Source organism: Chinchilla lanigera, unplaced genomic scaffold, assembly GCF_000276665.1.
Source record: "Chinchilla lanigera isolate Chin_1 unplaced genomic scaffold, ChiLan1.0 scaffold00066, whole genome shotgun sequence".
Classification (NCBI taxonomy): Eukaryota; Metazoa; Chordata; class Mammalia; order Rodentia; family Chinchillidae; genus Chinchilla; species Chinchilla lanigera.
This window is the reverse complement of record NW_004955467.1, coordinates 8,064,984-8,091,694: the sequence shown is the minus strand read 5'-3', so window position 1 is coordinate 8,091,694 and position 26,711 is coordinate 8,064,984. Positions and strand designations below refer to the sequence as shown.

General features: G+C 50.5%; 1 protein-coding gene across 5 annotated transcripts in view; it reads right to left on the bottom strand.

Annotated features, from left to right (window-relative positions):
• Positions 1–288: 288 nt before the first annotated feature.
• Positions 289–26,711, bottom strand: part of Pik3r5 (phosphoinositide-3-kinase, regulatory subunit 5) — a 66,176-nt gene continuing 39,753 nt past the window's right edge. For 3 of the 5 annotated variants that reach the window (XM_005399388.2, XM_013522206.1, XM_013522207.1), the window contains 18 exons: positions 25,723–25,838; positions 22,912–23,012; positions 21,807–21,875; positions 20,818–20,956; positions 10,736–10,805; positions 7,743–7,917; positions 7,065–7,218; positions 6,299–6,382; positions 5,343–6,075; positions 5,052–5,214; positions 4,605–4,730; positions 3,990–4,118; positions 3,731–3,824; positions 3,498–3,574; positions 3,177–3,270; positions 3,015–3,097; positions 2,301–2,413; positions 289–2,164 (listed from right to left, as the gene is read on the bottom strand). In XM_005399388.2, coding sequence (XP_005399445.1) covers positions 2,023–2,164; positions 2,301–2,413; positions 3,015–3,097; positions 3,177–3,270; positions 3,498–3,574; positions 3,731–3,824; positions 3,990–4,118; positions 4,605–4,730; positions 5,052–5,214; positions 5,343–6,075; positions 6,299–6,382; positions 7,065–7,218; positions 7,743–7,917; positions 10,736–10,805; positions 20,818–20,956; positions 21,807–21,875; positions 22,912–23,012; positions 25,723–25,825 — 2,649 coding nt within the window. In that variant the 5' untranslated portion in view covers positions 25,826–25,838 and the 3' untranslated portion in view covers positions 289–2,022. Of the gene's footprint in view, positions 2,165–2,300; positions 2,414–3,014; positions 3,098–3,176; positions 3,271–3,497; positions 3,575–3,730; positions 3,825–3,989; positions 4,119–4,604; positions 4,731–5,051; positions 5,215–5,342; positions 6,076–6,298; positions 6,383–7,064; positions 7,219–7,742; positions 7,918–10,624; positions 10,707–10,735; positions 10,806–20,817; positions 20,957–21,806; positions 21,876–22,911; positions 23,013–25,722; positions 25,839–26,711 lie in introns of those variants that run through there. The other 2 variants (XM_013522208.1, XM_013522209.1) reach the window with 2 other exon arrangements.

The window sequence follows — 26,711 nt, the reverse complement described above, 5'->3', positions numbered from 1 at the left end:
TCTCTCTGGGACTGGTGTGCAAGGACCTGTATCCACAGGCTTCCATTTCTCAAGTGAAGTTACACAGGAAAGCCCAACTATTGAGTCCTTAGGTATAGGATATTTTGCTAGTGTGTATCACGAGGCTTAAATAAAACACTATACAAATATATTTTCTATAAAGTAGAAAATTACAAAAATAGAACAATCCCCCAAGAATCTTAGTTCTGTCAGGTAGGAAGTGATTTATGTAAACTGCCCAGCTAGTAGTTAAGTGTCGAGCAGCAAAATAATGGATAGGTCCTTGAATACCAGAAAAATTAAGTTTTATTTGACAATAATATTAAATTTCATACATCAATTCCTGTACATTTATTGATCATGTAGTAGATCAACTTGTCTGCACAATAGAAAGGGATAAAGTTACACAGCTGACAACTCTTCTGGATGGTTGAAAATACAGAAGGCTGGGATGGGGGATGGTGACAGAGTGGATCTGTCCACTCTGAAATCATGAGCTAGGATTTTATGGGCTCTGATAAGCCTGGGACTTTTCCCCCCCCCCCCAGTACCGGGAATCGAACTCACAACCTTGAGCTTGCCAGGCAGGTGCTGTGCCACTGAGCTAAATCCCCAGCCCAAGCCTGGGACATTTTGAACAGAATGAATCAGAAGACAGGAAGGAGGGGGCCAGCGCAGAAGCCAGGGTTGTTTCCATGATCACTTTCCCCGCATGTGCCGGCCCAAATGCTGGTCCGGCCCTCCCCGGGCACCCTAGCCACCTTTGTGTCAACTCCTCAAACCAAGCCAACCTGGTAGCTTCAAATATTAGACTCTTGTGTTCTGTCATGTGCTGATCATTTCCTGTGCACGTGCCGCTGAGCAAGCTCGTGATTCAGTCCCTCCACCCTCTAGCCATGTGAGGTCTTGCCCAGGTGCCAGGACGGTGCCAGTGAACTAGTGTGGGTTGAAATTGTGCACACAGTGTGCACCAGGTGAAGTGGGAGCGGGAGCAGTGGGACCAGTCTGACAGAGAAGAGATGGAAGGCAGAACATCTGGTGACCCTTCTTGCCCTGTCAAGCACACTTCCTTCTTTGGAAGGTAGAGCTGATCACTCCTTACGCTCTCAGTCTGAGTTCTGCCTCACAGTGGGGTTGGGAAGGAGTGGGTGACAAGCATCCACGAGGCAGCGCATATCCCTGTGACTGGGGACAGGGACTCAGCATTAGGAGGGGCAATATGCCAACCTTTGCTGAGCATTTGCCAGGAGGGAGGCACTGGGCAAGGGGCTTTGTTTATAGTTTCAGCACTATAAGGAAGTCTTACTTCCCTCCCATTTTAGTGCCGAGGAAATACAGGTTCAAAGAATTTCACTAACTTCCTCTGGTTATTTAGCTAGAAAGCAACTGAGCTGCTACTGAATGTAAGCCTGCTCTGTGTTCCCAGAATCTCAGATCCAGGAAGAGGTTCAAGACAGAACGTGTACCCGGTCCTGATAACAGAGAGGTCAAACGTTACAAATGTTAGTGCTGCTTTGTCAGAGGTCCCAGGGAACTTGAGACAGCAAGTGCGGGTGGGTGGATGGGATATGTGATATGGGAGCTGAAAAGATGGTATTGAAGGTCAGGAAAGAAAAGATTCATCCAGATTTCTCCCACCTGTGTCCCAGAGTAGAGAGGACTGAATTTCAGAAAGAGAGACGCCACGTCTTGGACAAAGCAAGGCTGGGCCCAGCCAAGGGCTGAGAGAGGAGGCCTAACTACAGGCCAGAGCACCCCGTGAAGGCCAACTCTTCTTTCTTCTTCTGCTAAGAGGAATCTGAGAGGCATGTGTTCATGCCACTCTCTCCTCATGTCTGCTCTGTTCCCAGATGTCTGAGGCTCCAGATATGATCTCCCACCATGCTTGTGGTCTGCTGCAGGCCTACAGAGAGACCGTGATCCAGCACAGGGCCACTCAGTTCTCCACAGAGAGTGACTGTCCCAGAGAGGGATCTGGAGGAACCTGCCCAGGGCTTCCTGTCAGTCTGGTGCCAGGGCCAGCTAGGGCAGAGCTCCGCTGAAAGTCATGATGGGCAGGCAGAGCAGGGAGCAGAGGTCAGGTGCAGCCTGGGCCAGGGGGTCGGGAGGTCTTTGGGGTGGTGGGCTGCTCTTCTCTGGTTTGTAGCAAGGTGACACTTCACACCTGTCGGACAAGGCAAGGATACATACAGACAGCCCTTCCCCCACTGCCTCCAGGACTCTGGAACAGGAGAACAGAAACTACCCACCCTCCTGGACCCCTCTTTTGCTAAAGCCAAACCAGGGTCCTCTTTACCTACCTGATCACACTCTGCAGAATCTTCCTCTCATCCTGGTCCAGACACACAGCAAAGGGGCAGCCATTGAAGCCAATGATTTGTACCTTGTTCACTTTGATTTGTGAGGTGCTAATCTGGAAGGGAAGCCTGTGTCAAACCCTGAGCCTGAGCCACAGAACACCACCACCCTTGGCCGTTCCTTCCCTCAGAGTTGCCCATCTGCTCTGGGGGAGTAAGGGATGGGAGTTAGGCTGGCAGTCTGTCAGGGCTAATGGCCAACTCAGAGAAGAGGCCCTGAAGCCTTCATCAGGCCCTGCCTTCTCTCTGGCCTCTGCCCTTTCCAGAGCCTGGAAGGAGCAAGTGCCGCAGAGGAGACTGTACTATCCACCCTTGCCGTCAGAGGGCTCCCTACCATGGAGCCCACGCTTCCTGGACTCAGGGCTCTCCTAGTGGCGACCACCAAGCCTCTTTGCACATACATATCCTCTCACAGGACACCCTTCCCTCGCTGACATGCCCAACACTCATGCTTGTGCATGCACTGCACTGCCCTGGCCCATATCCCTCACATGCCTCTCCAGGCCCATTCACAGGCCTTGCCATGGACATGCCCGCTCTGCCTCTTACACACATGTACAATGCATACCTACACACACACACACACACACACACACACACACACATGCACACACGCACGCCTGGAGGGTGTGGTTGGGAGGAATGGGAAGCATTTACCTGGTTAAAGCCCTTCTTGGACTTGGGGTTCTGCCTTTTCACCACTTCTGTCAGGGTTAGCGTCAGGGCCTCCATGCTGGAGTCTGAAGGTCAAGTGGGGCTCAAGCCAGGCTCAGAAGCCCTCCCTGCCATGCTGCCCCCATCTCCTGCCGCCCCACTCACCCAGCTCCTCCTGCTTCCGGCAGGCCTTGTTGAGGTTGACAGAGGTACAGACTTTCTCCACGGTGCTCCAGCGGCTCCTTCCGCTGATGGCCCCCTGCAAGGCAGCACAGCCGGGCCGCTCAGCCCCAGCACCCGCTGCCTTGGGCAGCTCTGGAGCCAAAGGGGAGAGATGCCTGTTCCCCAGCCACCTTCTCTCAGCGCGCAGGGGAGGGCCTGCTGCTGCAAAGCGCGGGAACAGCGGAGCTGCGTTTGGGCCCAAGCTCTCGGGGAGGAAGGATCAGAGCAGACTCCGCAGGGAAGGAGACCGGCAAAGAGTCTTACCTTGCTGTAAATAATCTGTAGTGTTATAGGGACGGCCTCCCGGTCGCCATCGATGCCCAGCCGCTTGCTGCCAGGACCTGTGCCAAAGAGACACACTCTGCACTCCCCTTTCGCTGCTCCTCAGACCCCGTAGCCCCGCCTCCCTAGGACGCTCCCTTCCCCGCCCCTTTCAGGGCCCGCTCCAAGAGCCCCGCCCTCCTTGGCTCCGCCTCCACCCTGCAGGCAGTAACCACCTGAAGCCTTGATGGCTCGCGTGGCAGCGGAGTGACCCAGCTCCAGGGAGTGGATGAAGATCTCGGTTGTTTTTTCCCCAGTGACGAAGGTCAACTGGAGAAGGAAGCAGCACAAGAGTCGGTGGGATCTCTCGGGAGGGGCAGACTCACTTGGCTTCTCCAGCATGACTCATGCCAGGGGATGGGAGTAGGGGTCTGCATGCCCAGCAGGGCACAGCTGGCACCTGGTGGGTCTGGGAGAAGAGCCTCACGGGCTTACCTCTGTCTGATAGACCTGCAGGAGCACCGGGCGGGAGGCAAAGCGGCAGTAGTAGAGCAGCATGTCGGCCAGGATGGGCAGCTGGGCAGGGGAGCCCTCCAGGGGCCTGGATTCAGCCTTCAGGGAGTGCTGTGGCCGGTGCGGGAGACAGGCCAGAGGAGACAGAGGGAGACAGAGCCAGGAGAGAGAAAGGGCCACGAGAAGGGAGGCAAAGGCACACAGGCAGAGGCAGACAGCGGGGGAGAGAGAAGGTGAGATGGAAGCAGGAGAGGGGTGGGGTAGGGAGACGCTTCCCTACACCCCTCACCTGGCATACAGTCCCCCAGGAGGCCCTGGCCAAGCTGGACAAGCCAGTGGTTGAGGAAAGAAGCAAAATCGAAGCTTCAAGAACACTTCTGAAGACCCTCTCCTGTCACTCTAGTGACCCATGTCTTGCCCCCAGCACCCTGAGTTTAGTCTCTATCCTGCTTCTCACTCACCCTCTGCTTTTTCCCAAGTGAGTCCCGGTCCTCCATGGAGGCCTCAAGCAGCGTCCCCCCAAAGCCAGCGCTTTCTAAGTGAGGTGCAGTGACAGCAGCCAGTGGGCTCTCAAACCCAACCCCATGGGCCATTTACCTGGCACAGGACCTCAGGGGGCAGGTTCATGAGGCCCAGCACGTTGCGCTCATACCAGGGGTCAAGCATGCCGAGGTAGTGGGAGATGTCATTGGTGCTGTCCTCCCATGGGCCTGTGCCCAGCTCCTGGGATAAAGGATGAGAGCCATTCCTAGCTACCCAGGAGGCCTGGCCATTCCAGCTGCAGGGCCTGGGAGTATAACTGCAGCCCCAGACTGAGCTTCTCCCCGCCCTTGAAAAAGTGTGACAACTTTCAATCATTGTCATATGGCAAAATGTCATGCCCAAGTACGGAGCAGGGACCTGAGAGTGAGGTTAGGCAGACAGAGGCACTCTGTAGACACAGGTGATTGCTCTTGATAGCTCCTGCCCAGCCCCCCTTTAAGTTCCCGGAATCCCCTCATGCCCACTACACTCGCCCTCCCCATTTGGCCCGTGGGGACATACTGTGGGACTAGGGTGTCGCAGGGAGTCTGTGGGGAGTGGAGATGCCTTGTTTGGAGAGGCTGGGCAGGCACTAGTGCCAGTACTATGGCTTCGCTTCACAGGCACGTAGAAGAACTGAAGCTTGAAGAACCGAGTGAGGAGTGGGTGAGTGTTCTCCAGCCTCCTGGCAAAGAAAAGATGGAGAGACATGAACCCTGGGTCACTTGGAGACCTTAAGCCTCAGCCCTGGTTTCTACCAGCATAACAACTCTACTACACAGATCCGAGCAATGTGTGACATTGGGCTCTTACCGGAGGTTACTGTATGCCCGAGCCACCTTCCCTGAAATCCGATCAGAGCCGAAGACAACAACCCGTAGTGTGGAAGCCTTGGGGTCCTCATCCCCACTCAAAAAGGGGCGGCGGCGCTGGTGGCACAAAGAGGGGGCCAGGAGCCAGCGAGGCAGCTGGGCGCTGAGCTGGGGCTGGGGCAGGGACTGTGAGCGCTGGGCCCGGGAGTGGAGCTGCACCGGAATGTCCAGGGGGCTGCAGAGGCTTCCTGCTCGCCGCAGGGGCAGGGCTGTGTCCGGGCTGTTCTCCAGGCCCCGAGCATCCCTCCGCAGCACCAGTTGGCTGGTGCTCTTGAAGAGTTTATAGATCCTGTTGAATTTCTGCCTGGGCCTGCGGTGACCCCGGTGCCCCTCGCTGCCAGGCTTTTTGGGCCACTCAGAGGAACTCTCTTCACTGTCCTCCATGTAGCCACTGTCCATGGCATCTGAGAGGCCCGAGACAAAGGAGGTCAGCAGGTGCCGGGAGAGCGCTGGCCCTGAGGCTTGGGAAGAGGCAAGGGACAGGGTGGAGTCGTGAGATGCAAAAGAAATGGTGGAGAGCAGTGAGTCCCTCTCAGCACAATGCCCATGGGTTTCCAAGTCCTCTTCCTCCTCCTCCTCTTCCTCTTCCTCTTCCTCTTCCTCCTCCTCATCGTCCCCCAGGATCCCCGGCTGTAGCAGCTCCTGTTCCTTCAGTAGGATTTCCTGCAGGACGTCTGCAGGGAGGCAAGGGCACCATCTGGGTGGGGGCCCTTGAATTCCTGTGCAAAGGCAACGGGTGCCTGCAGGCTTGAGGAAGAGCAGGAGGGGGTCAGGGCTGGCACAGGACTCAGAGTGACACCCTGCTCTGCTTAGCGGAGTGTGTGGGAGTGAGAGGGCCAGAAGGAGAGCTTGGGCACTGTGGGGTTGGGTGCTCCCAGGGCCCAGCCCACTCCTTACCAAAGCTGTCCTGGTTCCAGCTGTAGGTATAGCACCTGGCGACAGGGATGGGGATGGTGTGGAGCTTCCCAGGGTTTGCAGTGTCTGTTAGCACAGGGAGGGCAGGAGAAGGGGGCTGAGAAGGGACCCTGGAGAATGGCTACCCAGTCCCCTTGCCTTAGAGAAAATTTCAGACTTGGAACAGCACTGGCAGGAGGCCAGGGGGCTGGATGGGCCGAGGCTGAGTTACAGCAGGGATGCCCGACTCCTGCCTGGAGGGCCTTCTGGGAGGCACACCCTTTACTAGCTTTGAAGAGATGGCCAAGTCAGAGCTTCTGAGCATCCTCTTACCATGTCCACATGGGAGAACAGAACTACCTTACAAGGTTTCTATACGACATGTATAAAAACTACTAACTGGTCCTCAGAGCCTGTGCTCCTTTATTGTATGGTAGGAAGGTTGTAGGAAGAACATGTTCCCGGAACACTTCATGTGACAGAGCTGGACTCGAAGGAACCCATGCAGAAGGCAGGTGTGCAGCTTCTGCAATGTCTTCACCTAAACCCCCGAGCTCTGTGCCTCTGGTGAGCCCTAAGCCCTGTCCATTCGTCTGTCCACGGCCCACAACTGCAGATGGGAGAGATGCCTGGGGACTTGCGGGGGGAGCAGGGAGAGGGTGAGGAACCCAGATCCTGGCAGGCAGTGGGGAGTGAGTCCTCAGGCCCACTGGACTGCACACCCTGGGATGGAGAAACTGGGGAGAGTTCCGTGTCCCCAGAGCCTCACCTAAGACCCCAGGGAAGCCGGCCTTTTCTCCTACTGCCTGCAGCTTTGTCTTGAGCCACTGGCGGGCTTCCGTTGCATCCCTGATGCTGGATGCCAACTCCTGCGCTTCTGCCGTCTCTGTGAAGATGTCCTCGAGCTCTGCCAGGGTCTTCGACTGAAAGGCCAGGAAAAGACAGAGTTTACTCCTGCCCTGTGGCCTGGCTGCCTGCCATAGTCAGCTTCCAGGGGCTCACCAAGGGCAGCAGTGACCAGTCTGGTGCCCGATCTCATTGCCCACCTCTTTGATGGCCATCCAGGGAGCTAGGCCTCCCTCTCCCTCCTCTATACTCTTGAGAAATGGTCAGGAGAGAAAGGCCCAGGGGCGGGGGCACTGCAGAGCAGGACAGACTCCAGATTCCTCACTGTGCCCCAGAGGGGAAGGGGCTAACGCAGCTTACTGATCACAAAGCCAGGACTAGCAGCCGGCCCTCCATCCTAGGCTCACTCCCACTGTCAGGCTAAGTCCCTTCGGAGGCATCAGGTCCCAGCCCCACTCCCCAGGTTGCTGTCTGACTCTGCCCTCTAACCTGTGTCCAGCCATGACCCTTGGGTTGAGGGAGGCCAGTGCACTCCAGAGAAGGCAGCAGAGAGGGGGCTGGGCCTGTTGAGATACGCTTTTTCAGGGCCCCAGGTCCCTACCTGCAGCTTGCTATGCAGGCCTGGAAGGTCACAGTGGGCCCCAAAGGTGGCCTGGAAGGCATGCAGGAGCAAAGTAGTGTAGGCACTATGGGGTGAGTGCTCGGGTGCACTCAGCTTGTCGGCCACGGCAAGGAATTCGGCCTCCACCTCCACTGGGTTCAGCAGCAGCACCGTGCTGGGGACAGAGAAGGCCAGCTGTGGGACAGGCTGTAGGCCACGGTACAGCATGCCCTGGATTTCCTCACATGCCAGAGAGGCCTGAGCAAGTGACAGCAAGAGGCCAGGAGAAAGGCGGAGGGGCCGGAGGGGCCGGAGGGGCCGCTTTCCAAGAGGGACACATGAAGTTGACTTCTGAGTATTTTTTAGCCGGAGCTTTCAAAGACCTTTTCGAAACTGAGGTTAACTTTAAAAATGCATTTTACCCTGCTTTTTATATAAACATTTTTTTCCTACTGGACATCTGAGTGGATGCAAATTACTCAAAAGAGGAGTTTAGTCAAGGTCCTGAAGCCAAGTAACCATTCACAGGGGTGGGCTGTGCGTGTGTGTGTGTGTGTGTGTGTGTGTGTGTGCACATGTGCTAAAAATCCTCATGGCACCGGGTGGCATCTGTTTCCTCTGCTTGTGAGAACACCTTTTTGATTAGCTCAAAGCAGGCTAGCATCAGACTGGGAGAAGAGTGTTGCACCACCCCTCTTCCTGCTAGTTCTATAGATTCCCTTTTGGTGTCATTGTTTAAATTTCTTTATTATGGGCACTTTCAGACACACCCAAAGGTTAAGAGAATTGTGAAGCCCAAGGTTCTGGGAACAGTTACCAGGGAGCCTTGTCACTGCCCGCTGCCAGCTCCAGCAGCACTGTGTGACCTCAGAGCGAGTTGGAGCCTGCGTGGGGTTATATCTGTAGGTGCGCTAGTAGGGACTATTCAGCCTGCGCTCCCCCTCTCACAATTCCACACTGTGTTGAAACCCAAGGTGAAGTAGCACCGTGCAGGTACAGGTCCCTCCAGGCTCTGTGGATATCTGTCCTAGGGCATGGAGACAGGGCAGAACCCACATCGAGGAGAGAGAAACTGATGCTGATTTCTCCAGTTGTGAGACAAAGGAGGCAGAGCCCCTTTCCCTTGCTGAGCACTGGGTGGTCCTTTCCTGGATGTGTGCCGAGCATGGGTAGGCCAGACTGGACAAGCCCCTGCCCTTGCTGACCTGCAGGATTTCTCTGCTAAAGACCTTGTCATCATTCCCAGTTTATAGATTATGAAGCTCTCAGCCCTTCCCACTAGCCTCCCTGGGCCTCAGTTCCCTTACCTGGAAAACACCTTTCTCACAGAGTTAACTTGAGGATTAAATAAATTAATATATGTACGGATGATAAGAATAGTGCCCAGAGCCCGGCAATTGCATGAAAGGTGTTGGTGGCTACTTACCAGCCTATCTGCCTCAGCTTCCTAAAGGTGTCTTTTTAAATTTGCTAAACTCAGTAGTCCCCCTTATCTCAGGTTTCAGTTTCCTGCAGTTAGCCATGTTCTGAAAATATGAAATAAAAACTCCCAGGAATAAATAACTCATCAGTGTTAAACGGTGCACCATTCTGAGCAGCGTGGTGAAGTGTCAGGCGGAGCAGTTTCATCCCACTGGGACGTGACTCATCCCTTGTCCAGCACATCCGAACTGTGTGCACTACCCTCTCGTTAGTCGCAATGATCACATCAACTGTGTTTGGGCTCAAGCAAGCCTTATTTTACTTAATAATGGCCCCAAAGTGCGAGAGGAATGATGCTGGCATTTCAGAGACACTGAAGAGATTATGTGAAGAGGTGAAATTTCTTAGAACCTGAAGGGTAATCAAAAATATAATGAATGTTTACATTTTTAAATTATTTCAGTAAAAGACACATCACCATTAATCCCTCTTACTTTGAACATACTTATTCCGTTGTTCTTGGCAATGTGTCTCTTACTGTAACAAGTTGAAAATGGTTTAAACGTTCACTGTATTTTTTGATCACCTCTGTAGGTAGGGCTCGGTACTATCCACAGTTCCAGGCAATGTGTTCCCAGGGGAAAAGAGGACATTGCCGTACAACATTCTTACGTCCTTCCTGTCTCTTTTGACACCTACCACAAGGCTTCCCTGTGTGCTTGCTCTAGGCCTGTTTCAAGTGTCTCAGGAGCATTTATTTGTGGTGTGGTTGTGCAGTGAACCCCTCAGGCTGTGGAGGAGGAGGGATGGGGCTGCTAGAATCTCTGAGCTGCTGGAGGCTGGGCTCCTGGGGCTCCCAACATGCCAGTGACGCAGACAGATGGTACCCATCCACTTCCAGGCCTTCAGAGGGGCCTCTGGATGGTGCTTTTTTTTCTACTACTCTTCAGACTGCAGGCCAGTACCCTAGGAGTGGGTAATAAAATCAGTCTGGGAAGTCCCAGCCAGAACGTATTATTTAAATGAAATGACGTAGATTAGGGCAGAGAGCTTGTCCTAGGTGGTAGCATTAAGTTTCATTCCACGAAACTTGTTTATCTGTGTGTGTGTGTGTGTGTGTGTCCCAGACTATCACATAAAATGCATTTTTAATTATAAGCTCTTTTCAGAAACATTTGGAAAATGCTATTGTATAGTAACAGAAGACATTGTGGAATGGGCATAGGCTTTTATATAAGATTAGAGATTGAAATGTTTGTTCAGCCGCTGTGTGACCTTGGGGAAGTTACTTGGCCTCTCTGACCTTCAGTTTCCTCATCTAGAAAGTAGAGATGAATGTATAATGTATTCCCAGCACCTGGCATGATTGCTGCAGACCTTTTTCAGGATCTGCAGGAAGACGCTCAGCCCAGAACAGTGAAGTTATGCATAAAAATACCACTCATAATTCTACGGGCTACCTGTTCCCCTTGAAGCCTGGTATTTTGTGCCTGGCATGGGAGTGGGCGCAGTGACACGATGGTATAGGGTGGGAGGTCCTGGCCCCATGTACTCCTTCTCTGGACACTCACACTGTGGAACTTCGGTGACTCCTGAGGGGCAGACCCTGCTCAGCTCTCACCAGTCGCTGGTAGGAGATTCCTGTGGGCCAACAACAAAGAGATAGAGTTCATGGGCCTGGTCGATCAGGTGGGAAGTTCCCGGATGAGGTTCCCGGATGACCCTGGGGAAGAGAGCTGCCGTCTGGGCCCTGGGTGTGCCCAACACCAGTAACGCCCCCAGTCTCCGTGACCTCAGCCTCCCGCCCCCAAGTCTGTGCCGAGCCTCGCTTGCCCTCCCCTAGGCCTCCTCAGCCTCTCTGGCTGCTCTCCCCTCGAAAGGCCTTCCCCTCAGCCACTCCGTATGGGGCCAGTCCCCGGGCTGGGGCAGTCCCGCAGGGAAGGCAGGGATGCAGGCCGAGACCTGGCTTTTCCGTGTGGCCCTGGCTGGGCGGTTTTATTCCAGGGCCTCAGTTCCTCCCTGTGAGAGGCAGCACGGAGAGGTGGCCTCCAAGGCCTCTGAGTGTCTGTGATTCCCAGCTCCACCACCCTGCAGTGTTTCCCTTTTTAGACACTTAGAGGCAGAGCGTCAGGAGAGGGAACACCGGGGCACAGGAGGCTGCCAGTCTCACCCTGCCCAGCTGTTCCCAGTCCCCGACACTGCTCTGCCTACGGACTGGCATCTTCCCGCAGTGAGGTGTGGGCCAGGCAGCCCTCAGTCCCTTTGCCCGGACTCAGCTGTAGCCAGGCAACAGCCTTCCAACCTCTGCGGCTCTGCCTGGCCTCCCGTGCCCCTTGGGGCCGCGACCTTGCCTGGCCTTGTTCTCCGTGAAGTATCTGTACTCCAGGACCTCTCCCAGCTCAACCCTCTCCTCTCCAGCCTCTTTCACGTCCCTCTCTCCTGCGACTTCAACACAATAAGAGGAAAGCAACCAAACATTTCTGTAACACGGCTCTGTGGTTAATAAGCAGCCCCTCTTCAGTACTACCCAGTTCCATGTCAGCCTTAGGGAGGCGATTAAATCATCCATTCATGCACAGCCAGGGTAAACACGGGCAGCGCTGGCGCCCCAGTGAAGCAGGCCGCCCTCTTGTCAGAGCTCGGAGACAGTCAAGGGGAGTCCCCATCTTGGGAGCAGGTCCCCCTGGTTTGGGGCTGAGAGGGGAGAAACATCCCCCTGGATAAGCCCAGCCCAGACAAGGGGTTTAGAGACAGTTGTACACAGAGTGGTCATGACTTTTGATCAGTGAATGGCAGAAAATGACCAAATCATGCTCTTCTAACTTGGGACCTATTTCCTTCAATTGTTTGCCTTTTGTGTGATATTTAGCTTTCGGAATTGTCCCATGGTTAGAAGCTAACGTTAGATCTATTTTGCTAGCAAAGTCCTGAAACAATGGCTGTTACTCTCGGGATCTGGAACACCATCTGGTGGCTTATCACATACACTGCAGATGAAAGCCACCCTCAAAGCCCGCTCCAGCCCCTCAAAATAACGCTGCAGCAGAGACAAGCAGATATTCTCCCCAGTCTCCCTCTCAGCAAAACAGAGACAAGCAAAGTTCTCTCCTGGTCTTATTTCTCTTTTCCTTCACTATTTAACTTTTTTTGCCCAGTGCCAGAGCTCAAACCCAGGGCCTTACACATACTAGACAAATAACTGAGCTACACTCTTGGGCCTGTTTCACGCTTTTAATAAGTAACTCACATCTTGCTGACCCTGGTCTTCATCCTCAATTCTGCCTCTGTTGACCCAGGACATGCAGCCAAGTCACACTTGATGGAACAGTGGGCCGTGAAGTCCCCTCCCTCTATCCACATCAGGTTCCTTCTGGAACCCCAGGCTGTCCCTTCCAACCCCACTCCCCTCCTGAGGCTTCGCGGTGTCTTCCCTTTCCCAAAACTCCAGCTCAGTCCTGTCTTCACACGCCTTGGACATTTGTGTTTGGACTGTGTGGCACTGCTGACCACTTTCTCATGAAGCTCGCTCTTCCCTAGTCTCCATGACAAGCAAGGAACATTCTAACATCGTACATTCCCACACCTAAGTATCTTGGGATCATAGTGCAAGGAGAGCTGTGGCTGTTTCCTATTAGCCATGTGGATCCCTGTAACTGTTTATTTTCCGGAGTTAATGGAGACATTTAGGAGGAAGCCTGAGCCTTCTAGAGCATCCTGACTCACAGGGAGCTGGTTGTTTGAATATCCGAGACACAAGCATTCCCCAGTGGAGCATACAGTCATTGGACAAATCTCCCAAGTCTTCCCTGAAGATACCCCTCAAATCCCTTCTTGGCTTCCTGTGGTGATGGATCCTGCTGCTTAGCATGAGGTTTGGATTTGGGGGAGAATGGATCGGTGGGCTGGGGGCTGAGCTGGGAACAAATTAGAAAAGACGCAATGAGAAAGGGAGCTTTGGTCCCATAAATTTTTGTACAAATGGACTCTCTGAGGAGGGTTGAGAAATTGTACTGCCAACTTCCTGTTGGTGTATGTTGTGAGATTAAAATGGATCCTGGCATCCTGCAAGCCAGATGGGACTTGGTTTTCATTCTATCACTTGCACAGGAAAGATCACAACTTAAGAAGGCTGAGCAGTGTCAATCCCAAGCCCTCCCTTAACTCCATCCTCCACTCCCTCCACAGGGAGGCCTCAGTAGGGACCTTGGGTCACCAGGTACCTCTCTCCTGTGGTCTCAGATCATCCCTTTCAGTGCAGTTTGGATACTGAATGTTCTGCAGTGGCTTGGGCCAAGGTGACACTACTGGGAAGAGGTGGAACCTTTGAGAGTCGGAGTATTATGGGAGACTCTTAGGTCATTGAGGAGGTGCCCATGAAGGGTGCACCCCTACTTCTTCCTCTCTTCAGGTGAGCAGTTTGCTCCACCACAGGCTACCACCATGACATGCTGCTTCACCACAGGCCCCAAGCAACAGGCCCACTTGATGACAGACTGGAACCTCCAAAACTGTGAGCCAACACAAACCTTTTCTCTTTGTAAGTAAACTGCCTCAGATCTTTTGTTACAGTGACAGAAAGTAGACTGACACACTAGGCCACCTGAACATCTGGGATCAACTTTCTGAGGCTGTGTCTTAGATCAGGGCTACAAGAGTAGAACAACAACCCCACAAAATCCTTGCCTGGCTTGTTTCTGTGTTAGGTCCTAGCAAGTGGGAAATGAAGAGGAGCCACCCCATATGGGCACAGAATGGAGACTGGGAGGATGGAGTGGTGGCAAGCAGTCATGGTGAAGTTCAAATTCTTTTCCCAGGCATTTGAGAACCTTAATGATTGAGTCAAATGTGTCCTTACAGGCTTCCCTTCCCTTTCCTCTCCTCCCTTCCCCTCCCCTCCTCTCCTTTCTTCATTTCTCTCTCTCCTTTGTCTCATCCTTTCATCTTCCTTTCCCTCTCTTTTTCTATTTCATAGCTGTAGAAATCAAACCCCAGGCCTCACACATGCTAGGCAAGCACTTGACTCCTGAGCTATATCCCAAGCCCTTTTAAGTTACTTGGGCTGGCCTTGAACTTTCTATCTTCCTGCCTTGGCTTCCTGAGGAGCTAGGATTACTGGCCTGACAGTCGCGGATAAATGGTCACTCTGCACAGAGCAGCTGACCGTGAAGACTAAGGACACGGGAAAATCTACACTTCTGCCATCAAGCAAGTGGCCTTGGCAACACACCTGCACACATGTTCGTGCTCAGGATGCTGGGAGGTACTGGGCACAGGTGAGGCAGGCAGCAACAGCATTTTCACACTGTTGCTTCTTTCAAGGCAAACGGCAGGATTCTCTGGAGCCAACAGGGCTGATGCACAGCAGGGCCCAGTTTAACCGTATCACAATCCCAAAAGGAGATTGTTGTGTTGGATCTCGAGTTTTTACAATCAGTGTCAGCTCATGGTCAATAGTTTGCAAGCCCAATCTATGGCAGACCCAGGCAAGACACTCCCAGTATTCTTTTCTCCCACTTAGGGTTCTGTGAGCAGCAACATTCTGCTCCCCATCCTTGGGATCCTGGATTCTGAGGAGCTGGAGACTTGTGGCCATGTGACCTCGACAGGGCCCGGGCAGGGAGGAACAGCAAAGCCTCCATGGGAATCAGAGGGTGATCCAACTGGGGCAGCCTGAATCTCTGGCAGCCAGGAGTCTCGGAGCGGAAACATGGAAGGTGGGAAGGGCCACGGCCAGGAAGGCCAGAAGAAAATACTACGGGGAAGAAGCCAACGTGCGATCACTGCGCGTGTAGAGTGGGTTTGAGTTCATGAAATGGAGCCAATGCTAACAAAAGACACATGTAGCTGTGACCCCACAGAAATGCCTGTGGGATGAGGTCTCCAGCTTCACAGAGCCTGCGAGTAAGGTGACACCTCCCATACGACCCCTTTCACCAACCTACCAAGAACCACCTTAACAGGCCCAGTGTGAGTTTCCTGTAGTCATATGTGGCATAAACTCCAAGGCATTGACCCAGTATCCTTACTAATGGGACACTTGGCAAGGTCTCCAGTTGATAAGTCACTTTTCTCAAATTCCTTTTTATTAACTGAAATATGGTCATGATGGTCAGAGCTCCAGCAGCCATTTTAGACCATGAAGTGCCCTTGAGGACAATGCCTCCAGCTAGGGATGGGGGAGCAGGAAGATAAGAGAAGGCCAGTCTAGGACGCTTGTGGGTCACTGTGCCAAAACTAGACTGTTTAATTCCATGTGTGTGTGCATGAGTAAGAGAAAAATACATCCCTATGAGTTTTTGCCACTGTTATTTTGGGCTCTGTGTTATAGGCAGCCAGCTTAGGACTAACTAATCATGTCCTGTGATTTCTAGAGCACCTGTCCACGAGTCCTTTCCCTAAAGCTCCCCCAACCCCTAGTCAGTGATGCCGATATTCATTCCTTCAAAGACACTAAACTTTTCATTCCACATCCATAGACAAAAATATAAAATTCAAATGTGCGTGATGAGAGTAATAGCCCAAGGGAAAAGTAGTACCCGCACAACACTGAGAATTCACCCACTACAGGTTGGTAGGCTCAACTATCTACTCTGGTTTGTCCCTGCTTCGGAAGTCGAAGGGCAAGCAGGCACCGTGGTGTCCCAAAGGGAGAAGAGCAGGAGGAAGTCCCTGAGTGAGCAAAAAGCTTACAAAAAAAGACTGCTAGGACAGCCCAGGGTCTTTCAGTCATTTCTAGCCACCTATCTGAGCTTCATGGTAGAAATAAAGTTTTATGCAAACATGAGAATATGCTATGGTTTTCATAATCAAAGACACATATTCCAGTGGTAGATGTGTGTTAGCTGTGTGCCTGTGGGTAACCCACTTACCCTTCAGCTTCTGAGAAATGGGCATAATATTGACTAGCCAGAGAGATGCTCTGATGGATACATGGGACCCACTGACATGTGGCAGTGTCTCATACACCATAACCACATAATAAATGCAACCATCACATCTTAGTTCTCTTCATTATCACTCCCAGCACCGTCATCAACAACCAAAGTCTTGCCTTTAACAGAGAGGCTCAGAGAGTGAGTATCTACGGGCATCAGCTAGTAAGTGGCTGTTATGGTTTGTGTCTAGATGTCCTGTGCGCCACCCTCCATGTGGTCATAGATGTGGTTTTTTGGAGGTAGCTACATCTAGGGTGTGTGATGCTGGGATTAAGGGTGTGATTACTAAGTTAGTTTAGTATAGTTGGTTTAGCATAGTTCTTGGTGAGGATAATGGGAAGGCCCACCCTGGGTGTGAGTGGCACCACCCAAGAGGCCCGTAGCCTGGAAGGGATAAAAGGGAGAGGCAGGCTGCTGCTTGCTGTTTTCAGCTGTGCTGCCTCCTGTCTGCTTTTTCCTCTGCCATGCCACTCTAGTTTGGAGCCAGCCAATTGTGGACCAAAACCTCTACAAACTGTGAGTCAAAGCTGGGTGTGATGGCGCACACCTGTAATCCCAGCACTCAGGAGGGTGAGGCAGGAGGATCATTTTGAGATTGAGGTCAGCCTGGGCTACAAAGTGAGTTCAAGGCCAGCCTGAACTGCATAGTGAGACCCTGTCTCAAAAAGACCAAAAAAACACCCCAAACAAACAAACAAAAAAACTGTGAGCCAAAACAAACCTTTCCTCCTTTCATGTTGGGCATTGTGCATTTTGTCCCAGCAATGAGGAAAGTACCTAAGACAGTGGCAAAGAACAGGCCTCTCATACCAAGGCTCACATGACTTCTCTTATACTTGGCTTTGCAGCTTGCACAAAGGACACTGAACCTACTTCTCTGAGTCTTGAGTTTTCTTATTATGAAGTGGGAATGTGAAGTCTCCTTCTCACCTTGCAGGGGTGTGCTCTGGCCGAGATGCGATCCTTGATGTTTGTAAGCTTTGACATTGTTGAGCACTTTGCATAAGACGCCTACTGTTGCTGCTCAGGGTTACAGATCAATTCTTCCCTGGCGAGTATTAGGGTATGCATTGCTATGGTGGCAGAGAGTAAATATTCAATAAAGCATGGGGGCTGAGCCCAAGAGGGCTGTGGTGGGCAGGACAGAGACACTGATACGAAGTTTCCTGCCACCCTCAGAGTGCAGGCAGAAGGCAACCCCACTGCGGATGGAGTCAGGAAGAAGGGGGAGGCCCTCAGCCTTGATAACCAGCCCACTTCCTTTGCCACTTAGCCACAGTATCCATGGCAACTAGGTCCCTTAGGCTCCATGGGTGAAGGGACCTAGCTCCCCAGGTCTCTTGTCATTTTCTCCCTGTAACCTTGCCAGGACCCAAGTCTTAGGCTAACATAGCCCCAACCCTTACTGCCCCCAGCAGCATGAAACCAGTGTAGGCAGCATCCATCCTCACAAACTGCTCTGAGAGGCATCCACTTTCTGGATGAAGAAACTGAGGCTCATCAAAGTCAAATGTCTTGCTGAAGCTCCACAGCTACTGACCAGTAGACCCAGACCTAGGATTTGAAACCACAGTGGTCTGGTACCAAGTACAGTGACCACTCAGTTATCTGGCCTCTCCTCCAAGGTCAAGTTCCCTGGTCTCCATTCTAGCTTTCTCCCACTGCTTTCCATTGCCTGCGGCAGCAGGAATCACTGGATTTGGGGGTGATGTAGGGAAAAGCATCTTCAAAAATCATACTAAAGCATTTTCTAACAAATCTACCCCAAGGTCATGTAGGAGAAGGAAATTTTTATTTAACCTACTTTTTAACCACTAATTATAGCTCAGGTTCTGTGAAATTAGAGGTTAACTTGTGGAAATGAGCTAATTTGCAAGTGATTTTTCTTTGGTGGAAAAGATTACCCCAGCCAGGGACAGTGATGCATGCCTGTGATCCCAGCTACTCGGAAGGCTGAGCAGGAGCTTCACAAGTTTAAGGGCCAGCCTGGGCAATTTAGGGAGATCCTGCCTCAAAATTTTTTAACAAAAGGTGTGGCTATAGCTTGGTTCAAGCCCTAGTACCATAAGAAAAAATAAAGAAAAGCTAACCCCCAAAGTGATGGTATTATGGTATTATTCCCCTTTGTGATCATAACTAGCTTGCGTTAGTTTCTCCTGTCTTTCTTTACGCCATCTTGCTGATTCCCTCAGCAGGAAGTGGGACACATCTCTCACACAGGCTCACTGCATAACTGTATGAGTTTTTCAACTGTCTGAAAATGACCCTCCGACACGAAGAAGTGTTTGTGCTTTCCCGTTTCAGTTCTGATTTCCCTTGAAAAGGAAGGGTTTCTAGCATGGATAGCTCGGCTTGAGCTTTGCTGTCCAGGCACCTGCTTTCTCCCTGGCCAACAGGCTGTCTAAGGCCTCATGTGGTCCCAGGAGCAATGTGGAGGAGAGGATTCGTAGTGGTGAGTGATGGTTGGGGCGAAGGACCCTCACTGCATTTCCATCTCTGCTGTCCCCTCTGCCTGGCTCTTGTCCCTCAGGCTTAGCACTGTATCACTGTAGGGTCTGGGCCTTCCCACCACCAGCCCCTTCTTTGCATATCTGCTTTGTGGGCTGCCCAGAATGGGGCTCCTGCTCAATCCCCCACAAAAATATCCCCAGGCAGAGGATGCACTCATTTGAGGCAATCAGTTTGCTCTATTTAAAGTTGGAAAGTGGTCTCCCTGCACGTGACACCGCTTCTCCAACCTAGGACCTGCCTGACTGATTTCAGAATAAGGAGTCAGTCAGGTGTTTGGCATAAACTGAAGGCCGTACCAAGACTTGTGCACTTTGAATACTCTTTATCTCTCAGAATTATAGAAGGGAAGAAAAGCCTTGCCTCCTGGTAAAGGAACTCCAGTCACCAGCAAGAAGCTAAAAGAGGGACCGATCAGTTTGTTTGGGGTCAGTGGGAGGAGAGAATAACAGAGACTGGCCTTAAGCCAGCCTGCTGCCTTTTGTGTTAGGTTGGCAGACATTTTCTAATGTTCCTGAGCACCTTTCCAAGTCCAACACCTTTGGCTGTGTTTTTCCAGCACGGGTTTAAGAATGCCACCTCGTCATACAATAAATCTTTATAAATTCATTCTGTTTCTAGATACGTATTTTGTTCACATAACCTATCTATTCTTATACCAATATGTGTCATCTTAATACCCATAGTCCTACATGACTTTCAAAGATCTAGTAAGGGAGATATCTCATTCTGACTCTTGTTCAAAAATATATAAATAAAGCCCAGCACTCAGGAGGCTGAGTCAAGAGGATCTCAAGTTCGAGACTAGCCTGGACTACATAGCGAGACCCTGTCTCAAACAAAGCAAAACACAACAACAGAAATATAAATAAATGCATAAATAAACACTACTTCAGAGCATTTATTCTTCCAAATAGACTTTAGTTTATTTTGCTAAAATTTAAAAAGGTCTTCTTGATATTTTGATTGTGGTTACATTTATTTCTGTAACACCTACTGCTATTGTGATATTGAGTCAGTTGAACAATATGTCTCTTCAGTTACTTGTCCTTCAGTAAATTTGGTTTTCTCTGTTATTTGTATTTCTCACTTTATATTTTTAGTTGATATCATAACATGGTTCCCCCACCCAACAAACTATGTTTTCTTGTTAGTGGATGTATGGGAAGGCTTTCCACTCTCTGTTTTCCAGTTCTGAAAGTTATTCATTCAGGTGATTCTCATAGATTTGACAGATAAGCGATTGTTTGAGTGCTAAATATGGTAAATACTACTTTCTTCAGATGAGGAAATAGTCTTTATGTTTTTTTGCATAGGCAAAAAGTCTTATACACAAAAAAGAGGAAGAAAATTGAGTTTAGTGGAAATTGTTATTTCACATTAGGCTATTGTCATATTTTAAATATTTTTTGTAGCCAGGCATAGTGACGCACAGCTGTAATCCCAGCTACTAGTGGGTGGAGGGCTGAGGCAGGAGGATCACAAGTTCAGCGCCATCCTGGAATTCTTAGGAAGACCCCATCTCAACATCTAAAAATTAAAAATGGCTGGAGGTGTAGCTTAGCACTCCCTGGATTCAATTTCCTGGGAATATTAATGTGATAAATTAATATGAGGTGACCTCTTAGAAAATCATATTTATGTTTTTTCTTGCTCTATCACAGTTTTCTTACACTTCATTTTCATTTGCTATTTCTCAAGAATTCCTACTTTCCAGACCCTCTACATTAAAACTTGATCAGTGCCAAGTCCTTGCCCGTACTTGTCATGGTGGCCATGAACTTGTCCACTCCTTCCTTGGCCAGAACTGAGCCAACACACATATGCAAATGCCTGTCTGCTCCTAGGAAAGGAAAACAAGTAAAGGCCTCCTGTCAATATTCTGAGGGATTCTCTAGCTGACCTGGGCAACCTTAGAGACCCCTTGGCTGACCAGAGCAGAGGTAGACAAGTGGTAGGGCTTGCTTGTTCTAAAGACACTCCTTTGAGGTCCTTCCTATGTTTATGACCCTTGGCTTACACAGAGTTGGCCATGTGATCCTGCATGCACCATGAAGAGGAGACTCGAAGGTTTTGACCCAGGGTGTGGGCAGAGATGAATCAAAGGTTGTAAGGTGAGGAGGGTCTTAACCAAAGAACAGTTTCAGAGGAGACAGAAGTATCCCAACTGCTTTAGTCCTGCCCCTTGTGCCAGCTTCCTCAACACTCACCTGGGGCCTTGAGTTCCGCATCGATGAAGGTGAGCAGTTCCTGGCAGATGCTACAGTAAGGAACAGGCCAGGTCAGGAACCGGTGGTAGGTTCTGGCTGCCTTCAGAAGGAGATCTGAGTCTGGTGGGAAATGTGGTGTCTAGGATGGAGAAGGAGCAGCAAGCAGAAAGATCTGTGTGAGAAAGAGCTCACTGCTATTCCAGCATCTGCTCCCTTTCTGGGATGTTCTGGAAAGGACGAGCATCTCCTGGGAACGGTGTGTCACAGGACAGTGTCGGGAAGAACCAGAGTGGCTCACAGGGAATAAATTACAAATGGGCAGGGTATTTCTTCAATAAGTGCCTTGTTTTTACCTAACAGGCCATGGTTTTTAGTCAACACTTGAGCGAGCCTCTCTGAAAAGCTGTCCCTTTAGTGATCGTTCTAAACAGTGCCAATGCTGCCATTCATTTTGGGGTATGAATTTCAATGCTTAAATCACCTTTATTTAAATACACTTGGTAGAGCGAAACGTTTATTCCTCGAGTGGATTGTCCCGACATACATGGTGTCACTTGGTATCACTAGTGTGGTGAACACAGGGACAATCACTAAGTAAAACTGACCACTGGAATGAAAAATGAGGTGGACACAAAATCTCTCCACAGAATCTCTTCTGTGACTTCTGAACTTGCTGTGACAGAAGTTCCTCTATGAATGCCCAGAGATGGCAGGCATCATGGCGGGCAAATGCCTCTCAAGATGGCAGCTTATAACCCAAAAATGGGCATCTGAGATGAATATGAACTCCTCAGATGAAGAAATACAAAAGGCAAATAAATATAAGATGGCAGCTCTGAAGACACCAGGGACTGAAGCCCATCTCAGTGTCATCATGAAAGTTGCTCTCTCTGTTTACCCCCAGAGGTGTGAGGGATGTGCCTGCATTGGGGATCTCTCTCCCCTCTCTTCCCTCTTTTGTTCTCCTGTCCTGGGCCACCAGGACTTACACAAAGGACAGTGGAATAGAAGAGCAGAGCCAGCGGGGTGAGGAGGTCATAGGTGCCCTTTTCTTGGACCTGCAGAGAAGACAGGGAGGTCAAAATGCTATAAGACTCTTGGCCTATTTTGAAGCTAGCAGGGCTTTGAGGCACTGAGAAAACCCTACCATCTCTTCTGTGCTTGACAGACTTCCTCAGGGTCAGATTTAGACCTTTCCTTCTCTGTATCATGAATAGAGGATGTGTTTGCCACAACTGCTGTCTGATCTTCTCCACAAAACCCTCCCCTACTGCTACGCAGCAGTGCATCCTTTATATTTAGGTTTCTAAGTTAAGCTCTCCAGAGGTGGGTTAGCTCTCAAGTTGGTTTGCTTGTGATCAGCACATAAAATCATCAGCCAAAAGACGTTGCCAGAACTGTGACTTTGGAGGCCTTGATAAACTTCCTTCTCATAAGGATAGCTAGCTCAGAGATAAAAGTCTCATGTTTTCCAAATCACTAGTGCTTCTAAAAACAAAACAAAACTTAAAGAGTCTTCTTTATAAAAGAGCCAGAACCCTCTTTGGGGACTCACAGCCATTCTGGAACCACAGCCCCGGTCAGCATCAAACACACTCCTTAGTCATAAAAGCCCAGTATTAAACTGTCAGAAGAGGCCTCAGTTCACCTTCCCAATCAGTTTCTCTTCCGTGTCTTTGTTGCTATGTCTTCCTTTTGAGGAAAGGAATTCAGCAAATCTTCCTTTCCCCTTTCTAGTCAATACCTTCACTTACAAGCAATGTCTTCCCTAAGAAGCAGCTTACACTCTTGCCCCTGGTTCACCTGTTACATGTTCACCCTAGGAAGAACACACAAGCGCTGCTAAAATAACAGAACTCATGGACCCCAGGGTCTTCTCATGGTGCAGAGGAGGAAGGTCTTAATCTGACCCTGCAGGAGTCTGTCAAGCACAGAAGAGACAGTAGGGTTTTCAGTGCCTCAAAGCTGTACCAGTGTCAGTATAGGCCAAGCACCGCCCCCCAACACTCCTGGTCCAGGGTCCCCAGGACTGACCTATTTCTCAACTCTAGGAGGCCCTCCAGCCCCACCCTCCCATCCTGGGCTCAACCTCACCTCCCGGGTTTTCTGCAGGATCTGCTCCAGGAGGATGAGGAAGTGGCCCGGGTCCCTGCTCACTAGCTCCTGTAGGCTCCAACAGTTCAGACAGAGCCCGGCTGGGAAGGGAGTGAAAGAGACAAGTGGTCAGTGCAGGTGTTGGCCAGCTGCTCTCGGGCAGGAGGTGCACAGAAGGGGGAATCTATGCGGAACATGCCTTAGTGCATGCCGGATTGCACTGGAACATCATTTTCCAAAGTAAGAGAGGCTTGTTCCCCCTCTGGGTACCTTCCCAGAAGAATTCAAAACATCATACCACAGCAATATAGGTACACCCATGTTTATAGCAGCATCATTTGTAATAGCTAAATTTTGGAAACAACCAAATGCCCATCAACTGGAGAATAGATAAAAAAGATGTGGTTTTTAAATGGAGTCCTACTCAGCCATAAAGAAGGATAAACTTGAGACTTATAGGTAAATGGACATAACTTGAGACCACACTCAGTGAAATAAATCAGACCCACATGTGTAAACACTATATTGTCTCACTAGCATGAGAAGCTGAATGAGTAAATAAGATCCAAAATGTACAATAAATATTGTGAATTGGGAAGAAACTGTTCAAAAGAAAAGAGAATCTCATAGGGCAAAGGGAGGAAAAGAAAAGGGGGGAATATATATATATATATATATATATATATATATATATATATATATATACATAAGATAGTTAAGACAGTTATATAGCTAGTTGCTCTTAGTTCTTGGGAAAGAAAGAATTGCACTAATATTGTTTGGACAATATTTCATGCCTATATCTTGTACTCTGAGGAACTACTATAAAGACAATAATATGCACTATATTAATTATTGTTACTCTCCTATTAGCCTCATGTGAAACTCTGTTTTATTTCTATTTTTCTTCTTCTCTTTCTAAAAAAAATTACAAAAAAAGAGAGAGAGAGGCTTGGAGAAAATGCGGGCCAACACTCTACTGCGCCCCCTCAGGATATAATGACCCATTTCTATCCCTTTATGTACAGGCGGCTCAAAAGCCACAAGGACTGAGGGCCCAAGCTGGGGTCCTCTCAGAGGCCAGGGAGCAGCTGAACTCTAACCCTGCACCTCTGGGGGAGCATCGGAGCCCCACAGGCCTGGCTGCCTGCAGAGGAGGCTGACACCTGTGAGATGCAAGGACGTTAGATCAGAGGCAGAAGGAGAGGAGCCATGCTGAGCTCCACCTGGAAGCCCAAGAGAAAGGCCGAGATGGGCTGGGACTCCCCAGGACTGCCTGGCCGTGGAGCCGGGGAAGGGGAAGCTAAATTTATCTGTAGTTCGAAAGATATGATGAGCATTTTGTCACTGTAACTTCCCCAGACTTTCTTAAATTGGTTGATCTGTTTCCCTGAAGTCAGCAAGGGCAAACCCCTAAAAATTTAAAGGGTGGTTACAGGGATGGGGGAGGCTGTGTGTCAGGAAGTGGAGGGACAGCAGTGAGGGTGGAGGTGGACTGACCATGAATTTCACGGACCTCGGCCCCCAGCCGCTCAGAGCCCTGGGCTCCTTTCAAAGTGCTGGAGCCCCCAGTAGTGTGCTCAGGTAGTCACAGGTATTTGTAAAAGTTGTAAAAGTCCGATATTCTCATTTCTTTTTACTTAATGCTGCCCCACTAAGCTTGGGCTCATCAAAACCTGGGTAGGAGACCAGAAGCACCTACTGTGTGCCAGTGTGGCGTGGGGCCTTTGCGTGTATTTTCTGGAAGTCTCCTGGTCTTTCTTCAGAAAGGTGGTTCCTGTTATTATCCCATTTTACAGAGAAGGTAAATGGGGTCCTGAGAGAATAGGTGGCTTGTTCAAGGTTGTATAGCCAAAGAGAGGCAAATTTAATTCAGTTGAGCTGAGACCTGCTATGCACAAGTGCAAAGGTCTTGGTGTAGGAAGGAACTAGGTATGTTCAAAACACTGTGAGTATCTATCTCATAGAGTAGTTAGAGAGGAGGGGTTGGGGATTAGCTCAGTGGCACAGCGCCTGCCTGGCAAGCATGAGGTCATGAGTTCAATTCCTGGTACCGGAAAACAAAACAAAAAAAAGAAAATAGAGTAGTTAGAGAGGAAAATGAGATACAGGACATTAAAAAATGTCTTTTTCTTTTTTTTTTTTTTGAGACAGGGTCTCTCTAGGTAATTTAGGCTGGCCTTGAACTGCAACCTCCTGCTTAAACCTCCTTAGTATAGGCATATACTACCACACCCAGTTCTAAGCAGGATAAGGAATTCTTACTACAACTAGGCACCAGCCTTCAGAGATACAGTGGCGCCAGCCTCTACACACCCTGCTTCTCAGTCCTGAGGATGATGGAGCACAGAGGGCTCCCATGCCCTGAGACGCTGAGATTTTCTCTTGTTCTACAGGGAAGAGGTGGGGAGAGAGGTGAAAGAAACTAGAAACAGGTACACAGGAGAACTGTGTGGAGAGCTGCCTGCAAGTGCCAGGCTGCTGCCTTGGAATTAGCAGTTGTAGTGTTTCTTGGAATCAACAGCTGCGGTGTTTCTAAGCAGGGTTGGTGCCTCTCCAAGGAGCTATGCTTCTAATACATGTAAAGGAGGCACAATACTGCCCTGAGCAGGATGAGGAAGCTGCTTGGGAGAAAGCAGAGACAGCCACACACCAAGTACTTATTCTACATCCGGTGTTATGTCAGGTGCCTGTCCAGGTGAAGCCTAGAGACTTCACACATGGGGTGTAAGCTAGAACCCTCCAGCCCCAATGCTGGCCCTGAGGCTGCCTCAGGCCCTCAGATCACCTCCCCAGCATCCCCCGGCTGACCTGACCAGGACGAGGAGCGGCGGCCCAGGCTGAGTCCATGCAAGCAGCGCTCCAGGGCATGCTGGATGCGGTCCTCCGTGCACGTCGTGGCCCCTGGCTGCATCGTGAGTCATTGCCTGCAGAGGGGGGCAGACACCATGTCACCCTCTTCTCTGCCTCTGGGAGCCCTGGGCCCAAAAGAGCAGCAGCAAAGACAAGTGGGAATTCTTAGCCCAGGGGAGGGAGCCCACCACTGCTTGGGTGCCATGCGCACCACGAGAGGGGGCTCCGCTGTCTCCAGGGCAGGGGCAGCTTCCAGAGGTCACAGCCCAGCCGCAGGACCGAGCACTCAGAGGCAGACCATGAGAAGAAGAAGTGAGTGGCCAGAGATGGGAGCAGAGGGGGGCTACAGGCCTGCCTGTTCCAAGTGGGGAGTGCCACCCAGTGCCAAGGAATGCCCAGAAATGACTTGGGGGATTTTTTTTGAATGTCCAGGCTTATGTCCCCAAGTCCTCCAGGGACAGCTGCAGTAGCTGCCTCTGTGTGCTGGGCACTCCACCGCTGAGGTGCAGGGCAGGACTGTGCCCACACATCCCCCACTCCCATCCCACCATGCCCTCTGCTCGGGTACCCAGGTCTCAGGCACCTGTGTCCCTTCTGCCTTAACTTCTTCCACTTTTTCTTTCCTTTCTCTGCAACTTCATGGCACCAGTCATCCAAGGCCCTTGCCTGGTCTCCCTTCCTCGGTCTCCAGAGGATCCTTACTTCAGCCACGAGGCCATCAAGAGGAGGACTTAAGAAAGGGCTTTAGGGGCTGGGGATTTAGCTCAGCGGCAAAAGCGCCTGCCTGGCAAGCGCAAGGTCGTGAGTTCGGTTCCCGGTACCGGAGAAAAACCAAAAAAATAAATAAATAAATAAAAATGTATGTGCTTTATTATTTGTGGAGAAATACATTTCATCTAGTTATTGTACAGTACAGCATATGATTGTTAGGTTTTTTTTTTTTTTTT